This window comes from Camelina sativa, chromosome 6 (assembly GCF_030686135.1).
Source record: "Camelina sativa cultivar CO46 ecotype springtype chromosome 6, ASM3068613v1".
Classification (NCBI taxonomy): Eukaryota; Viridiplantae; Streptophyta; class Magnoliopsida; order Brassicales; family Brassicaceae; genus Camelina; species Camelina sativa.
In genome coordinates, this window is record NC_141885.1 from 26,774,264 (window position 1) to 26,787,064 (window position 12,801).

Here is a 12,801-nt window from a genome sequence, read left to right on the forward strand (position 1 = left end):
ATTAAAAGTGAAGACGTCGTGTTCTATTAAAACATAATAAGACGACAAACGTTTTGAAGTGTGACTGCGAAACGTCTCTTCCTTTTTTAAGGTGTAGCAATTTTTAACCAACAAGGATTATTGTGGATGAGAAAATAGACATTGCGTCTCATTCAAGACTTTGCGTTTATTTATTACAAATATTTTATAAGATGGTCGACGAAGCTTTAGACATATTTATTTTATCTAGACATGTACATTTGGTTCCGACTATAGGAGTTTCTAAAATATATGTTTTCTTTTTTTCATGTATATAACCATGAGACTGTGCTGTGATGATGATACTAATGAGGAATCATGCCAATGACTTCTTCTTCTTCCATCTGCCAACTTTTTCCATTTCTTGAGTATTAATTTCATATTTAAACCTCTTAAGTCATTCTTGTTTCACAATGAAACTACTGTACAATGATGAAGTTGATTTTTACCTTTCGTGTATTTGGAGCAAGTTTGATATCCAAAAGCTCTTCATAGCTAGCTACAAAACATTTTAAACAAGTTTGATATTTAACCAAAAGTGAGAGACGTTAATTAAAACACATTAAGGAGACGATGACGATTTATATACGCCAAAACTGATATTTTTGGTAAAGAGGGTTTCCAACGCGATCATCCAACCGCATAACATACCATTTTTATTTATTTATTTACAAAGCATCAATAATGTCAAACGAGTTAATAAAATCACTAGATCCATATTTTTTTTTCCCGAGTGAAATTGTGGTCGAGCCATGAAGAGACATGCTTTGATGCAAAGTGCAAACCAATAAATACAACATACTGAAACGTTAAGAAAAAGAAAAAAAAAAAAAAGAGATACGCTTAGATAAATAAAAAAACGAAAGGAAAGCAAACTTCGAAATGAGAGCAGATAAATTAAAAATTTAAGAAACTTGAAAGCTAGCAAAGGCAATTTTTCAGAAACAAAAACTCTAATGGGAAATGAGAAACTTTTCATTATATTGAAACACAATCGCTGGATAAAACACACCAAAAGAAAGAGAGGAAACATGGGATGGGACATGATAGATCTGGACCGTTCGTCGTCGCATAGAGTCACGGCCTTATAAGTCAAACATACATATTTTACATAGAGTATGTATAATACTCAATTTATTCTTCGTACACACATATATAACACTGATCTTACTAAACAGCGTAAGATCTCTCTCTCTCTCTCTCTCTCTCTCTCTCTCTCTCTTGAATCATCAGTTGATTTTCTTCCACCTCGCAAGCTTCTCTTTGCCCTGTTGTAATATATCCGAAGGAATGATCATTAGTTATAACGTGATTTGAAGTTTTGATTGCATGTGTATGTATATACCATTAATAAAATATCAACTCATATTTTGATGTAACATGTTACATGTATATGTCATCTAGCACAATTTGAGTGTATTATTTATACCTTGCGAGTGGGAATGGAGTCTGGGTTCTCCTCAACGGACACTGCTTTAAACCCAACCGGAACCAACACATCTTCATATCTGAACCTCGAAAAAGTAAACCACTTGTTAAAAAAGAGAATTACGTATGTAAGACATAATTGAGGCTTAATTTTACGTACGAAGATAAAGCTACTTTGTAGGGAGCTCCACCCTCGTGGTCGGTCATCTAATCCATAAAAACACGAAGTGTTGATTCATATATACTGTGATTATATATAATATTATTGAATTATGGAACATTATATTCACACGAAGAAAAATATCAAAATAATCACCGGATACATAAGAGTTATGAGTTCGCCGTCAGGTTTTAGCAGTTCATGCATGGATTTACCCCATGCAGGTCTCAACTCTGGTTCAATTGCGCAGAAAAACCTGTATATATAGTATTATATTAGGTTAATTGGGTTTTTAAATGTAACGTACGTTGTTAAAAGTTATGTTCTCATAGTTAATAAACTCACACATAATCAAAGATGAGGTCGAACTTTTCTTCAGGACGCCAAGTGAAAACATCTTCCTTCACGAACGAAAAGTACTTTGCCTTCGGTGAGGAGCCGTAAGTCTATATATATGCATGTAATCAACGTATCAGTATCTCACGGCAAACGTTAATCATCAGGAAGTGAGGTGATTAATTAATCAGAAAAAGTGATTAATTATGATTAACCGTACCTCATTAGCTTTCTTGAGAGCCTTTTCAGAAATGTCCAATCCAACGACGAAGCGCTCAGGGCATGCCATCGCAACTACATCGTGTCCCTACTCACATATGTAAATATCATATAAAAAGTTAGTTTACAAGTATTTAAGTTTTAGAATTTTACACTAGAGAGCGATATTTAACAGAATTTTATCATAATATAGAAACTATGAGCCAAAAACTGAGGGTTTTCTCATATACAGTACTACACCAAAAATTTTGTTTCTTCACCAAAATTTTTGTTTCTTCACCAAAATTTTTGTTTCTTCACCAAAATTGAATTTTATCATACCAATACAAACTGGATTCATTTTTAATCTCCAAAATCTAAAATATTATAGTATATTTTAAAACTAAAATCATAAAAAACCTAATAACGGAACTCAAATCAAATCAAAGTTGAAAAAGAAGAGGACTAACTCCGCCACAGCCGGGGACAAGAGTACGGCCAAGAGGGAGAGATGAAGTGTCGAGAAGATGAACAATAAGAGGCGTGGCTCTTCCTTGATCCCATGGTGTTACCTTGTCTTCCCAACATTTATCCCATCCACCTGTATATTTTATATATGACGGTTAAATTTTTTTAACAAATTATGATATTTAATTTGTTTTACGTACTAATTATTTGATAAACCAATTTTGAAGCATATTTTTTTTTCATTTTTGTTAGTGAGACTCATTTATCAAATATTCGCGATGATATTTTGATACTGAATATGAAATGTAATATTGAAGGAAGAAGAAATAATAACCTTCAGCAACAACTTGGGGCTGGAAGGTAGCAGCTTCTTCAGGAGTAGGGATAATGTTTCCACCACTACTGTAATTTGAACTCTGTTGTTTTTCAGCCATTTTTATTAGTTGTGGAATGCTTGAAGCACAAGATATCTATTTATAGAGAGATTTACAAATTAATTTAATGAATTTTAACAAAAATAAGTTAAACAAAGACCGAGTTAAAAAAATAAATTTTTGTATAGAGAATTAATTATTACTAATTATGCTCTCTCTCACCCACTGTACTTTCTGCCTTTCTGCCCATTTTGTGTGTTTTCAAATTAGAATATTCCTACTGAGACGACCCCAAAAATAATAATTTGCATAGTCAGTCATTCTTTAATATAAACGACGACGTCCATCACAATTTTAAACAAATCCCAAAGAAACAAGACCAGTGGGCTTTCTTGGGCCCATAATATTTTCATTCCTTTTTTTGTCAAGAAATTATATAGCCTGGGAATTTACAGAAATTACCGTATATGCCATTCATTCTATAAAAACATTAAATCCCCCAAAACGACGTTGTTTTTTGTTTTGTTTATCATAGTAGTCTGTTTGGAACAAAACAAGTAAACCACATCACTTTATGACTAATGTTATCCTATTTAGCTAAAAAATTTCATAAAAATGTCTTTTTTTTCTTTTGGCTAAAGCATCATCGCTAAGTTTGATGATACAAAGTGAGAATCATTTTGCGTCATTACAACACTTAATTATTCGATTTGCCAGTGAACATTCTGAGGTCACGACGACTTGCGTGTGATCGCAAGGAGGAAAGGCCACCACCAGCGAGGGACCACAAATTCTAATAGAAGAAAGAAAGAAAGAGAGCTACGACCTAACTTCCCCACTCACTTATCACTCGATTTTTAAAATTAAAACGTGAACCAGCCTGGCCCCATCGGTGTATAAAACGGAAAACGACAAAAGTTATATACTTAAAGAATGACTGTGTTTTGGAATTGTCTTACACGTATCTTTCTCCTTAGGGTATATGCCAATTGCAGTAAGGAATATAATAACGGATGAGAAACTAGACATTGCTTCTCATTTTAAATATACAAACATTTCATTATTACTAGATTAAACATTGACCCAGTTTCAGATGTGTTTTTTTTTTTTTTTTTTAATCAAGAAGATGATATACTAATAAGTTATGTTAGGACTATTTTCTTTTTGAACATAGTGCCCTCGGGATCTGACTAAAATAGTAATCTTTACTGATGTATAGAAGAGCCATGCATGACAGTGTGATGTGATGGTATTTGAGGATTTAGGAGAAGCAACTCCCATTGTTGTTAAATGTTCATCTCTGCGAAACAAGGATTAATTTACACTAATATTAAACAAGACATCAAAGCATATATATATAACTTATAAAAGGAAAGAAGTATAATGGTAGTCGAAAATGAGGTCGAATTTCTCGGTTGGCTCCCATCGGACCTATCCCAAGTGAAAAAGACTTCTTGCAAAAAGTGTGAAATGTTTTGAATTAGCTAATGAAGAGAACATCAGCATCCACCAACTGATAAAATGTAGACCCCAAACCTTGGTTGATCTTTCGACTGAGGTTTTTGAAAGATCAAGTCCAACAACATGACGGTCAGGGTTTTGCCATCATAGCCCTATCAAAACCAATTTTTTCGGAAAATAAAAATCTTACAATTAGAAAGAATCAGTGTGACAAAAAAAAAGAAGAAGTAGAAACTAACTGTGCTACATTCAGGGATTAAAGCTCTTCCACTAGGGCCTAATGATTAGGCAATGAACTCGTTTGACAGAGATAACAACAATGGGAGTTGCTTCTCCTAAATCCCACAATGTTTTCCCCTCTACCCATAACATCCACCTTAAAAAAAAACAACACAAACATGCAAAAACATTATCTTTTTTAAAAAAATGCATTCATATCTCATTATAAATCATTATGATCTGTCAACAACATTCGTTCATATACCAGCCCGTCTAGCTCAGTTGGTAGAGCGCAAGGCTCTTAATCTTCCACTAGGAAATCATTGTCATTTCCTATTTTTTAACGTTAGTAGATCACTGCGTTTAGAAACAGAATGATGATGGTTTGCTGCATGAATTGTATAACCAGACTTGTATATTATTGAACAACCAGACCTGCTTAGAATTTTTTCTAACATCGAAAATATGTTTCAAAGCAATAAAATCTAAAAAGAGTTGAATTGTAAAATATTTGGTAACGAGGTTTCTAAAATCGATGCACTGGATCAGGGATAAAGCTATCAAATGTCGCCTTTGATTGATTAAAAGAAGATTTAAAAGGCAACTGTTGAATATTACACACATTGTGTTTACAAATATTATTTTCAGGGAAAAAATCACAAGACATCCCCAGATTGAAGCAGATGGGCTTATGTAATGATCACAATTTACAAGGTGGAGTGGAATGTGGACGATTTCTTCCATCTTCCAAGCTTCTCCATCCCCTGAAATTTGATTCCAAGATAACATTACCTTCCAATCCTAAATTGGAAACTACAATTCACCATCGAGTTATCATAAGTGTTATTCAAAAAGTTCATGTTAATGTTTACCTTGCGTGGTCCTATAGCAAGTTCGTTATCCACAATGGAGACTGCCTCAAACCCCAATGGAATTAGAACCTTCTCGTATCTGCACATCAAGAGAATGCAGAGTGAAGATTGGTAAAAAATAATTCACTAATGTTGCTCTTAGTAAAAGAGATAACAGGAGATTCTTACTCAGACACAGATACACTGTAAGGAGGACCTCCAGAACGTTCATCGATCTACACAAAGATGCATTTTTTAAAGTTTTCAGCAACTAAAGAAATATGAAACAGAGAATAGAGAATGTTATGATTCTTACAGGAAACATCAATGTTATAAGCTCTCCACCGGGTTTCAGAAGTTTCTCCATTCTCTGTGCCCATAAAGGTCTCACGCCAGGTTCAAAGGCACAGAAGAAGCTAAGAAAATGGTCACAATGCAGTGATATATTAATCTAAAGTCACATTTGTATGAACCAGAAACCAAACATGTAGACTATATACATACGTATAATCGAAAATGAGATCAAATTGTTCAGCTGGCTCCCAAGTGAAGAAGTCTTCACTCAAGAAGGAGAAGTATTTTGCATTAGGCAATGAGGAGAACATCTGCATTTAGAGAATAAAACAAACAAAAATGTGTTAAGAAAACCTAGGAAGTTCTGAACAGGCATTAGAGGGCAAGACTCCAACTAAAAAATCAGCTAAGATTAACTCAATAATGCAGGCTACATATATGAGAACACTGATGATCATGACCATATACTATGCACACCTTTGATGATCGCTCAACCGCAGTCTTAGATATATCAAGTCCAACAACATAACGATCACGGGAGGCCATTGCCACCACATCATAACCCTACAAAACCATAACAAGGTTATGATTAAAGAAGCAGCCTGAGTGATAAATAAGACAATCAGCAAGTAATGCAAGAACCAATCACACGAGGCAGAACAGAACATATTCAACAGTACCACTCAACTCTCAAATGGCCACAGTTCACACTAACAGGAAGCAAAATTCAAAGAAACGAAGTGGGTTTAAGCAGTAATATCAAGCAAAGAAGCTGAAGCAAGAGTACTGAAGAACATACGGTTCCACAACCAGGAACTAGAGCTCTGCCATTAGGCAATGAACCAGTCTGGACGAGATTCGCAATAACCGGAGTTGGTTTACCCAAGTCCCATGGAGTCGCTCCTGCTTCCCAACTCTTCTCCCACCCACCTTTTTAAAACAATACAATCCGATCGATCAATTCAAGACTAAAAATAAGAAATTGAGCTGAGAAAATAAATCTTAGGGGTATGTGTTTACCAGAAGAATCCTCGCTCATAAGCCGTTGGAATATTTCACGGGACGCTTGGACTGCCATGGCTTTACCGGCGGCTTTTTCCATCGGAGTCAACGAACCCAAAACGATTCCGCAACCGCAACAACTCACACTCTTTAAGACAAAAGGATGATTTAAGGTTTTTTAATCATGTTCTGTAACATGCGACTTATTTATACTAAATCATCCTTCGAATTGTTTTTTATTACTGTAATACCCTTTGTTTTGTAATGGAAGATTCTTTTAAGAAAAAAATATTAAAGAAGAAACCCAATAATCTTCTTATACATACATAGTTGACAAGTAAGCCTATAGAATCGTCGTACTGTGGGGTGGTATCAAAATTTAGACAAAAGGAATATAATTGGTTGGTTTGTGTATGTGTTTGATCAAGATTTCATACTTTACAACGAGAGGCTTATCTTCTCTGTTTTGTAAAGAGAGATAAAGAGAGTGGATCAATCGAGGTAGAAGAGAGTGACGATCTTGCGTAGGTTTTTAGCTTCTTGACATGTTTCCATAAGAAGCTTACTGTCATGAAACGCAAAGCAGATTACTTGTTGTACTTGTGATATGATATCCATATTACACAGCCTGCAATAATTAAAAAAAAAAAAAAAAAAAAACGATTAGTTTCTTCTTCTGGACCAAAGTGGATCAATGTACTATGATGATGATAATGATAACCAAACCTGCTGGCTTCTAACAATGGCAAATGGTCATTGTGTGGCTTTTCCACCACGTTTTGTACCTGTAAATTGACATAGCAATAAAGAAGAGTTTCAGAGACATAAATTTGGATCCAACCAACAAGATTCTGACTTTCAGCAGAAGGAACCAGTTTTGCTTACTTTAGACAACAATTCCTGGCTCTCAGGAGGTTGTTTCTTCAAACTTTGGGGTAAGATTACTGTAAGAAGCTCTGGTCTCTCTGCTCTCAATGCACCTCTGATAACTGCCGCGTTAGTTCCAGATGCACCTGAAGTATATATATGATTTTTCTGCAAGAAACCGAATTATCAGAGAAATGTTTTAGGAACATTTTAAATGTCCGGAAAGATTGGATAGGATGAAGCTCTGAAGTCTTTACCGTTATAACCATGGCGTAGCTAAGAATCTCAATCAGTTCTTGATGCATGAAACCCATATTTCTTGTCCCAAAGAAGCCAATTGATCTAGGCCCTTGCTGCTGTATCGCCAACAGCTCCTGTCCATTTTAAACATACACGGTTACTTACAGTTAGCTAAAAGATTGATATTCCAAAACCTGCAAGTATACATATGAGGTACAGCATAAAGCTAAAAAAGATTGATGCAAGAGTTTAATGTCCTTCAGGTAGGTGAAGTCAGAGAAACTAGTCTTACTTGAATGTAATCAACATCAGCGGCGGGTTTTAGCTCTGAGACTGCAACTGAACCAGATCCTTCAACGATAGCTTGCGCCTGAGTTGGAATCCTCAGCCCGGACTCTTCATCCGATTCAAGCACACATTTGATGTGGTCATCTTTATTACTCCAGATGTCTGTGTTGTCTTGATCTCTCGTGTGTTCAGGTAAGCACTATATACAGCATATAAACAACAGAATCACGGAATAGTGAAAAGCCAAAAAACCAAGACTTTCGGCAAGAGAGACAAACACAAACTCTGGAGCTTGAATCTCAAAGCTTCTTATACCAATCATAAAGAAACTCTAATAAACAAAGACCAATATCTTTTTACAAATCAAAGATGATGTTCCAAGAAGTAGAGCGACATGTTTCCAAGACCAAGAAAAAACTGAACACAAGCTATCTTATATTTTCGATAGACGCATTGCTTCATCTGCAATAATACTCTTCAGAATATGCATATATGGTAGATACAATGTAGTCTTAAGAACAACAACACTAAAGGTTCAAAAACACACATAGAATCATCAGTGAAGTCTTAAATGTAGAGTGGAACCTTGAATAAGTCAGCAAATGGCTATTAAAACTGGAATCTCCAACCTAATTAATACCATTGAAGACGAAAGCGATACAGAGTAAAATAATACATTGAACAGTTTCAGGATTAAATCTATTAAAATGAGGGAAAAAAAAGATGCAATCTTTAAACAAAACATCGAATCATTCTTAACACAAAAAACAACGGATTCTATTGATCAAACAAATTCTGATGAAGAAGCAAAAATCATAGAGAGAGAATGAGACAATACCATGGAAACAGAGGATCTGAATCTGCGTATCCGCCCGGGGAAAAGCCGCGAGTGGGAAGAACAAGAGGTCGCATAGGAAGAGGATCGGCGATTGAAGTTAGGATTTTGCGATCTGAGGGGAGAAGGAGCATGAGAAGAATCTGAAGGAGGAGGAGGAGGAGGAGGAGGAGTTGTAAGAGGCAGAAGTAGCCTCAGAGGTATAGACGAACTCATATCTCTCCTAGAGAACTACTATCTTCTCGATTTCGTTATATTCTCTTCTCTCCACAAATATTTGAGAGAGGAATGAGAAACTCCTTCAATGCTTCAATTTGTCGGGACTCTTTTTCCCCGTTCGATGTGTATTTGGTCGGGTTGTAGAAGAAGAAGAAGAAGATAAAACACACACATAGACAGACAAGACAAAAGTTCATTACAAAAAAAAAAACACAATAACGGAGGAAATAAGCCAACATTATTATTTATTTTTATTTTGAAGAATATTCCTTTCTCCAGAATTTAATATTAGTGGCTATACTTTGGCTTTTTGTTATTTATTATGAGTTAAAAAGGTAAAAAAAGAAAAACAATGTAACTTTTATATGTTGGAAATTATTTTTGAGGATATCTTTTTCACGTGTGAAAGAAAGTAATCATTAAAATATGATGCCAAATTACAATTTTGCAATTATTCTCTAATTTTTTTTTTTTTTTTGTATCTTGTTGTTTTGTTCCAACTTTTATGGGTTTTACAGAGAGAGAGAGAAATATGAGAAAACTTGGAAAATGAGAATTGATTTCTTAAAAGATCTCATCAGATGTCCCATCTTTTCTTGACTCGGAACATCAACACTGACGATTTGATGTCATCTTGTGGGACTTGAAGCATGAACTGCACTTTCATCTTCATTGGTGTTGTTTTCACTTTTCCAGCTTCATCCCCCACCTGCCCACCATTTCATTCATTTACCCTCAGTTCTTTTTACTTATGTTACCTAGCTCATACTAGACTCAAACCAAACACAACAACAGACTCATATGATTACAGCTCACTCATAAGCTAGCTCAAGTGTGTGATGGTATGTGTGATGGTAGTGTGACATCCGGTACAGTTGTATGGTGAATGAATGTTTTATATGTCAAGCATCATAATCGTGCGACTCAGATTGGGACTTAAGCGGGTAAATAAAGATAACGCTGATAAGAAAAAAAAAACAAAGTTTGATGATTTACCCAGAGAGATGCCCAGCCAAGGCGTACATCAGAATCATATCCAGCTTTGAATTTGTAGTCTTTACCATATGTGCGTTTGTACACCGCACTCCACATGTTTGAATCAAAGTTGTACCAATAGCTGCATAGATATATCATCCACATAAACATTTATACGGTAGCAAGTGGGATGGTTCTTTTAGAAGAGAGAGAGAGAGAGCAAGAGGAGACACACTAACCTCAACTTATCTGAAGGGGTAAACCGACGTTTAAATGCAAACGATGCAGCGTTGGAAGGAAGGGAGATACTCGGTATGAAGGACAATGCATCATCCTATATGAAAAAAAAAGTAAAGTCCTAATGTCACATCCAACCAAAGATGGGAAAAGAAGGTTTTAGAAGCTATTGAACAGTAACACACAAAAAAAGCAGACAAGAAATTTCGTAAAAGACAAGAACCTTATAAGCATATCTCAGCCTCAACTCTTCATCTGTGTATAGAGCGGTACAAATACCATTCATGGCTTGACGTTTGAGGATCCCGTTAACAGACAAAACTCTTTTCTGCTTCTCCTCCTCCTCATCTTCTCTTTCTTGTAACGAAATTTCTCCAAGTGGGAATTTAAGAGTCGCTCTTGGCTGCATGAAGAGAAAACCATTCGAAAAATTGAAGTTAGTGTTTAAAGACAACATATTGCAAAGTAGTCCCAGCCAAGCAAGACAATAATTTACCAGGTAACTGATGACAAAAACTATCGCAAATGCAAAACCAAATAGACAATGTAAGCGATGACACTCACATAACCAATAGGAACAGGCGATGAAAGCTCCAGAGAATAGCCAGGTTCAGTGAGATTTGCCTCCATAGCTGCCTCTCCTTGTTGTGCCTGCAAAATCATACAGTTAAGTTATACATCAGAGACGCAGCACTAAATTAATACATACATAGTCATGGATTGAACATAAGGCTACATACATATCCAACTGCTACTAATAGTTAGTTGCACAGCTCTCAAATGCCCACTCAGAACTAGCAGATTCTAAATGCACAACAGGGACGCAAACCAAAACCAATAGTACCATAAATCCTTATCAAAACCGTTACACAATGAATCACACAAAATTGTTCTGTTCTGTCCCATAAATGACAAATTGCCAAATATATATACATCCCCAATTTGACAATTAAGTTCAAACAAAGATTAATCCTTTTTGCCTTATCTGTGCCCAAAAATTCGACAAAATAGATGAAGTGTGCCTCAGGAAAAGAAAAAAATCAATCCTTTTTGTAGCAAACGGTGATAATGGGCAAGAAGAAGCAGGAAGAAGAAGAAGTACCTTGACATTATGAAGAGCTCGGAGCTGAAGGCGAGGGTGAACATCGAGATTGCTCTTGATGAAGGTGTTCTTCTCCTCGATATCATAGAGAACAGAGACATGTTTGGAAGTAAAAGAGACCTGAGGCTGTGAAATCTCGCGCTGGGAATTGTTCTGAAACGAGAGTTTGAGCTTGGCGAGGTTGTCGAAGAGCTTACAAGAGACTTTGTTTAAGAAAAGGAGACTATCGCTGTCGAATTCAGATGTAACACGGAGCTTTGGTCTGTTGGCAGTCTTGAGAAAGGACAAGGCAGAGCAAGGCGGCGGAGACGGTGGCGGTAATTCCGAGGTTCCTGATTGAGGGGTTGGTGAAGGATGAGGAGGAGGGGGAGTTGTGAGGGTATGGTTTTGAGAAGAAGGATCCACCATTGAAATTGGATTTGGTGAGAGAATCTATCGCAAATTCGCGAACATGAGATTCAAGTTTGTTGTACTTTGAGAGAAGTTATGTTATGAAACGGACGGTTCTTGTTTTTCTTACTTATCGATGCGGCAGTCTCACTTCACTTGTCCTTTTTTTTTTTTTGTCTCTTTACATTTTTTCTTTATTCTAAAATAATTATGAAAGCATTTTTCTTAAACGTTAATTAGGTAGATAGTGCTTTTCTCCGTTTAAATTAGTTATGGTTCACACGTTTCTTTATAGTTTACGAATGTGTAAGAAACTATGTACATGAAACTAAATTAGGTCGCGGGGGTATATATATAATGGTTGATTTTTCTAATCTTGTTGTAGTATTATGCTATTAACCAAAAAAGGTTTTCCCCCTAATTATTAGTTATTTATTAAAGGTCTTTTTTGGTCAGCTAAAATTAGTGACACAAGATAAAAGATGTCATTGTTTCATTAAAGTGGGTAATTAGTGAATATAATCTTCATAAAGTTGAATGAAAATGAGAATAAGAATTGCATTTAGCGTTCCAAATCCAAAACATACTTATAAAGTCAATACAAATAGTTTATTTGGCCAGCAATTAAGTTATTGATGAAAACATTACCCGATGTTTAGCAAGAAACAGTGGCTTTTCTCATGTAGAGATGTTGGGGGGATGCATCATTCTCTTTGGTTCTGTTTTCTCATGTAGAGGAGATGGTATCATCCCCACTGTTGGTGGACGAGAAAACAGAGATCATAGATGATGATCCCCTTTGACGCGGCTGAAGCATTTCAGGTCGAGGAGTAGACTAG

At 35.8% G+C, this 12,801-nt stretch overlaps 4 protein-coding genes across 4 annotated transcripts; all 4 read right to left on the reverse strand.

Moving 5' to 3' along the window:
• Positions 1-975: 975 nt before the first annotated feature.
• Positions 976-3,204, reverse strand: LOC104793329 (putative thiol methyltransferase 1). The gene is made up of 8 exons (XM_010519671.3): positions 2,943-3,204; positions 2,611-2,741; positions 2,163-2,249; positions 1,952-2,052; positions 1,763-1,862; positions 1,607-1,653; positions 1,448-1,526; positions 976-1,286 (listed from the first exon to the last, which is right to left on the reverse strand). The coding sequence occupies exons 1-8, from the start codon at positions 3,040-3,042 to the stop codon at positions 1,248-1,250; spliced, it is 684 nt and encodes a 227-aa protein (XP_010517973.1). The 5' UTR covers positions 3,043-3,204; the 3' UTR covers positions 976-1,247.
• A 2,012-nt stretch (positions 3,205-5,216) lies between these two features.
• On the reverse strand, positions 5,217-7,102 carry LOC104793330 (putative thiol methyltransferase 2). Its single transcript, XM_010519673.3, has 8 exons — positions 6,828-7,102; positions 6,607-6,737; positions 6,285-6,371; positions 6,018-6,118; positions 5,830-5,929; positions 5,703-5,749; positions 5,535-5,613; positions 5,217-5,426 (listed from the first exon to the last, which is right to left on the reverse strand). The coding sequence occupies exons 1-8, from the start codon at positions 6,907-6,909 to the stop codon at positions 5,370-5,372; spliced, it is 684 nt and encodes a 227-aa protein (XP_010517975.1). The 5' UTR covers positions 6,910-7,102; the 3' UTR covers positions 5,217-5,369.
• Positions 7,085-9,487, reverse strand: LOC104793331 (uncharacterized). The gene is made up of 6 exons (XM_010519674.3): positions 9,043-9,487; positions 8,209-8,403; positions 7,934-8,050; positions 7,695-7,844; positions 7,536-7,594; positions 7,085-7,437 (listed from the first exon to the last, which is right to left on the reverse strand). Exons 1-6 carry the CDS (start codon positions 9,253-9,255, stop codon positions 7,302-7,304), a joined length of 870 nt encoding a protein of 289 aa, XP_010517976.1. The 5' UTR covers positions 9,256-9,487; the 3' UTR covers positions 7,085-7,301.
• Positions 9,488-9,650: 163 nt separating this feature from the next.
• On the reverse strand, positions 9,651-12,200 carry LOC104793332 (outer envelope pore protein 37, chloroplastic). Its single transcript, XM_010519675.3, has 6 exons — positions 11,573-12,200; positions 11,035-11,121; positions 10,694-10,873; positions 10,473-10,567; positions 10,255-10,375; positions 9,651-9,967 (listed from the first exon to the last, which is right to left on the reverse strand). The coding sequence occupies exons 1-6, from the start codon at positions 11,978-11,980 to the stop codon at positions 9,836-9,838; spliced, it is 1,023 nt and encodes a 340-aa protein (XP_010517977.1). The 5' UTR covers positions 11,981-12,200; the 3' UTR covers positions 9,651-9,835.
• Positions 12,201-12,801: the final 601 nt, after the last annotated feature.

Excerpts from the sequence above, each read along its gene's own strand:
- LOC104793329 (XM_010519671.3), bottom strand. The coding sequence starts at position 3,042 with ATGGCTGAAAAACAACAGAGTTCAAATTACAGTAGTGGTGGAAACATT. Across the intron at positions 1,863-1,951 it reads GACCTCATCTTTGATTATGT|GTTTTTCTGCGCAATTGAAC; the intron begins GTGAGTTTATTA and ends CTATATATACAG. Across the intron at positions 1,527-1,606 it reads TACAAAGTAGCTTTATCTTC|ATATGAAGATGTGTTGGTTC; the intron begins GTACGTAAAATT and ends TTCGAGGTTCAG.
- LOC104793330 (XM_010519673.3), bottom strand. The coding sequence starts at position 6,909 with ATGGAAAAAGCCGCCGGTAAAGCCATGGCAGTCCAAGCGTCCCGTGAA. Across the intron at positions 5,930-6,017 it reads GATCTCATTTTCGATTATAC|CTTCTTCTGTGCCTTTGAAC; the intron begins GTATGTATATAG and ends CCATTTTCTTAG. Across the intron at positions 5,614-5,702 it reads TACAGTGTATCTGTGTCTGA|ATACGAGAAGGTTCTAATTC; the intron begins GTAAGAATCTCC and ends CTTGATGTGCAG.
- LOC104793331 (XM_010519674.3), bottom strand. The coding sequence starts at position 9,255 with ATGAGTTCGTCTATACCTCTGAGGCTACTTCTGCCTCTTACAACTCCT. Across the intron at positions 7,845-7,933 it reads GCTACGCCATGGTTATAACG|AAAAATCATATATATACTTC; the intron begins GTAAAGACTTCA and ends GGTTTCTTGCAG. Across the intron at positions 7,438-7,535 it reads CCATTGTTAGAAGCCAGCAG|GCTGTGTAATATGGATATCA; the intron begins GTTTGGTTATCA and ends TAATTATTGCAG.
- LOC104793332 (XM_010519675.3), bottom strand. The coding sequence starts at position 11,980 with ATGGTGGATCCTTCTTCTCAAAACCATACCCTCACAACTCCCCCTCCT. Across the intron at positions 10,874-11,034 it reads CGCCTGTTCCTATTGGTTAT|CCAAGAGCGACTCTTAAATT; the intron begins GTGAGTGTCATC and ends CTCTTCATGCAG. Across the intron at positions 9,968-10,254 it reads TTGGCTGGGCATCTCTCTGG|GTGGGGGATGAAGCTGGAAA; the intron begins GTAAATCATCAA and ends AATGGTGGGCAG.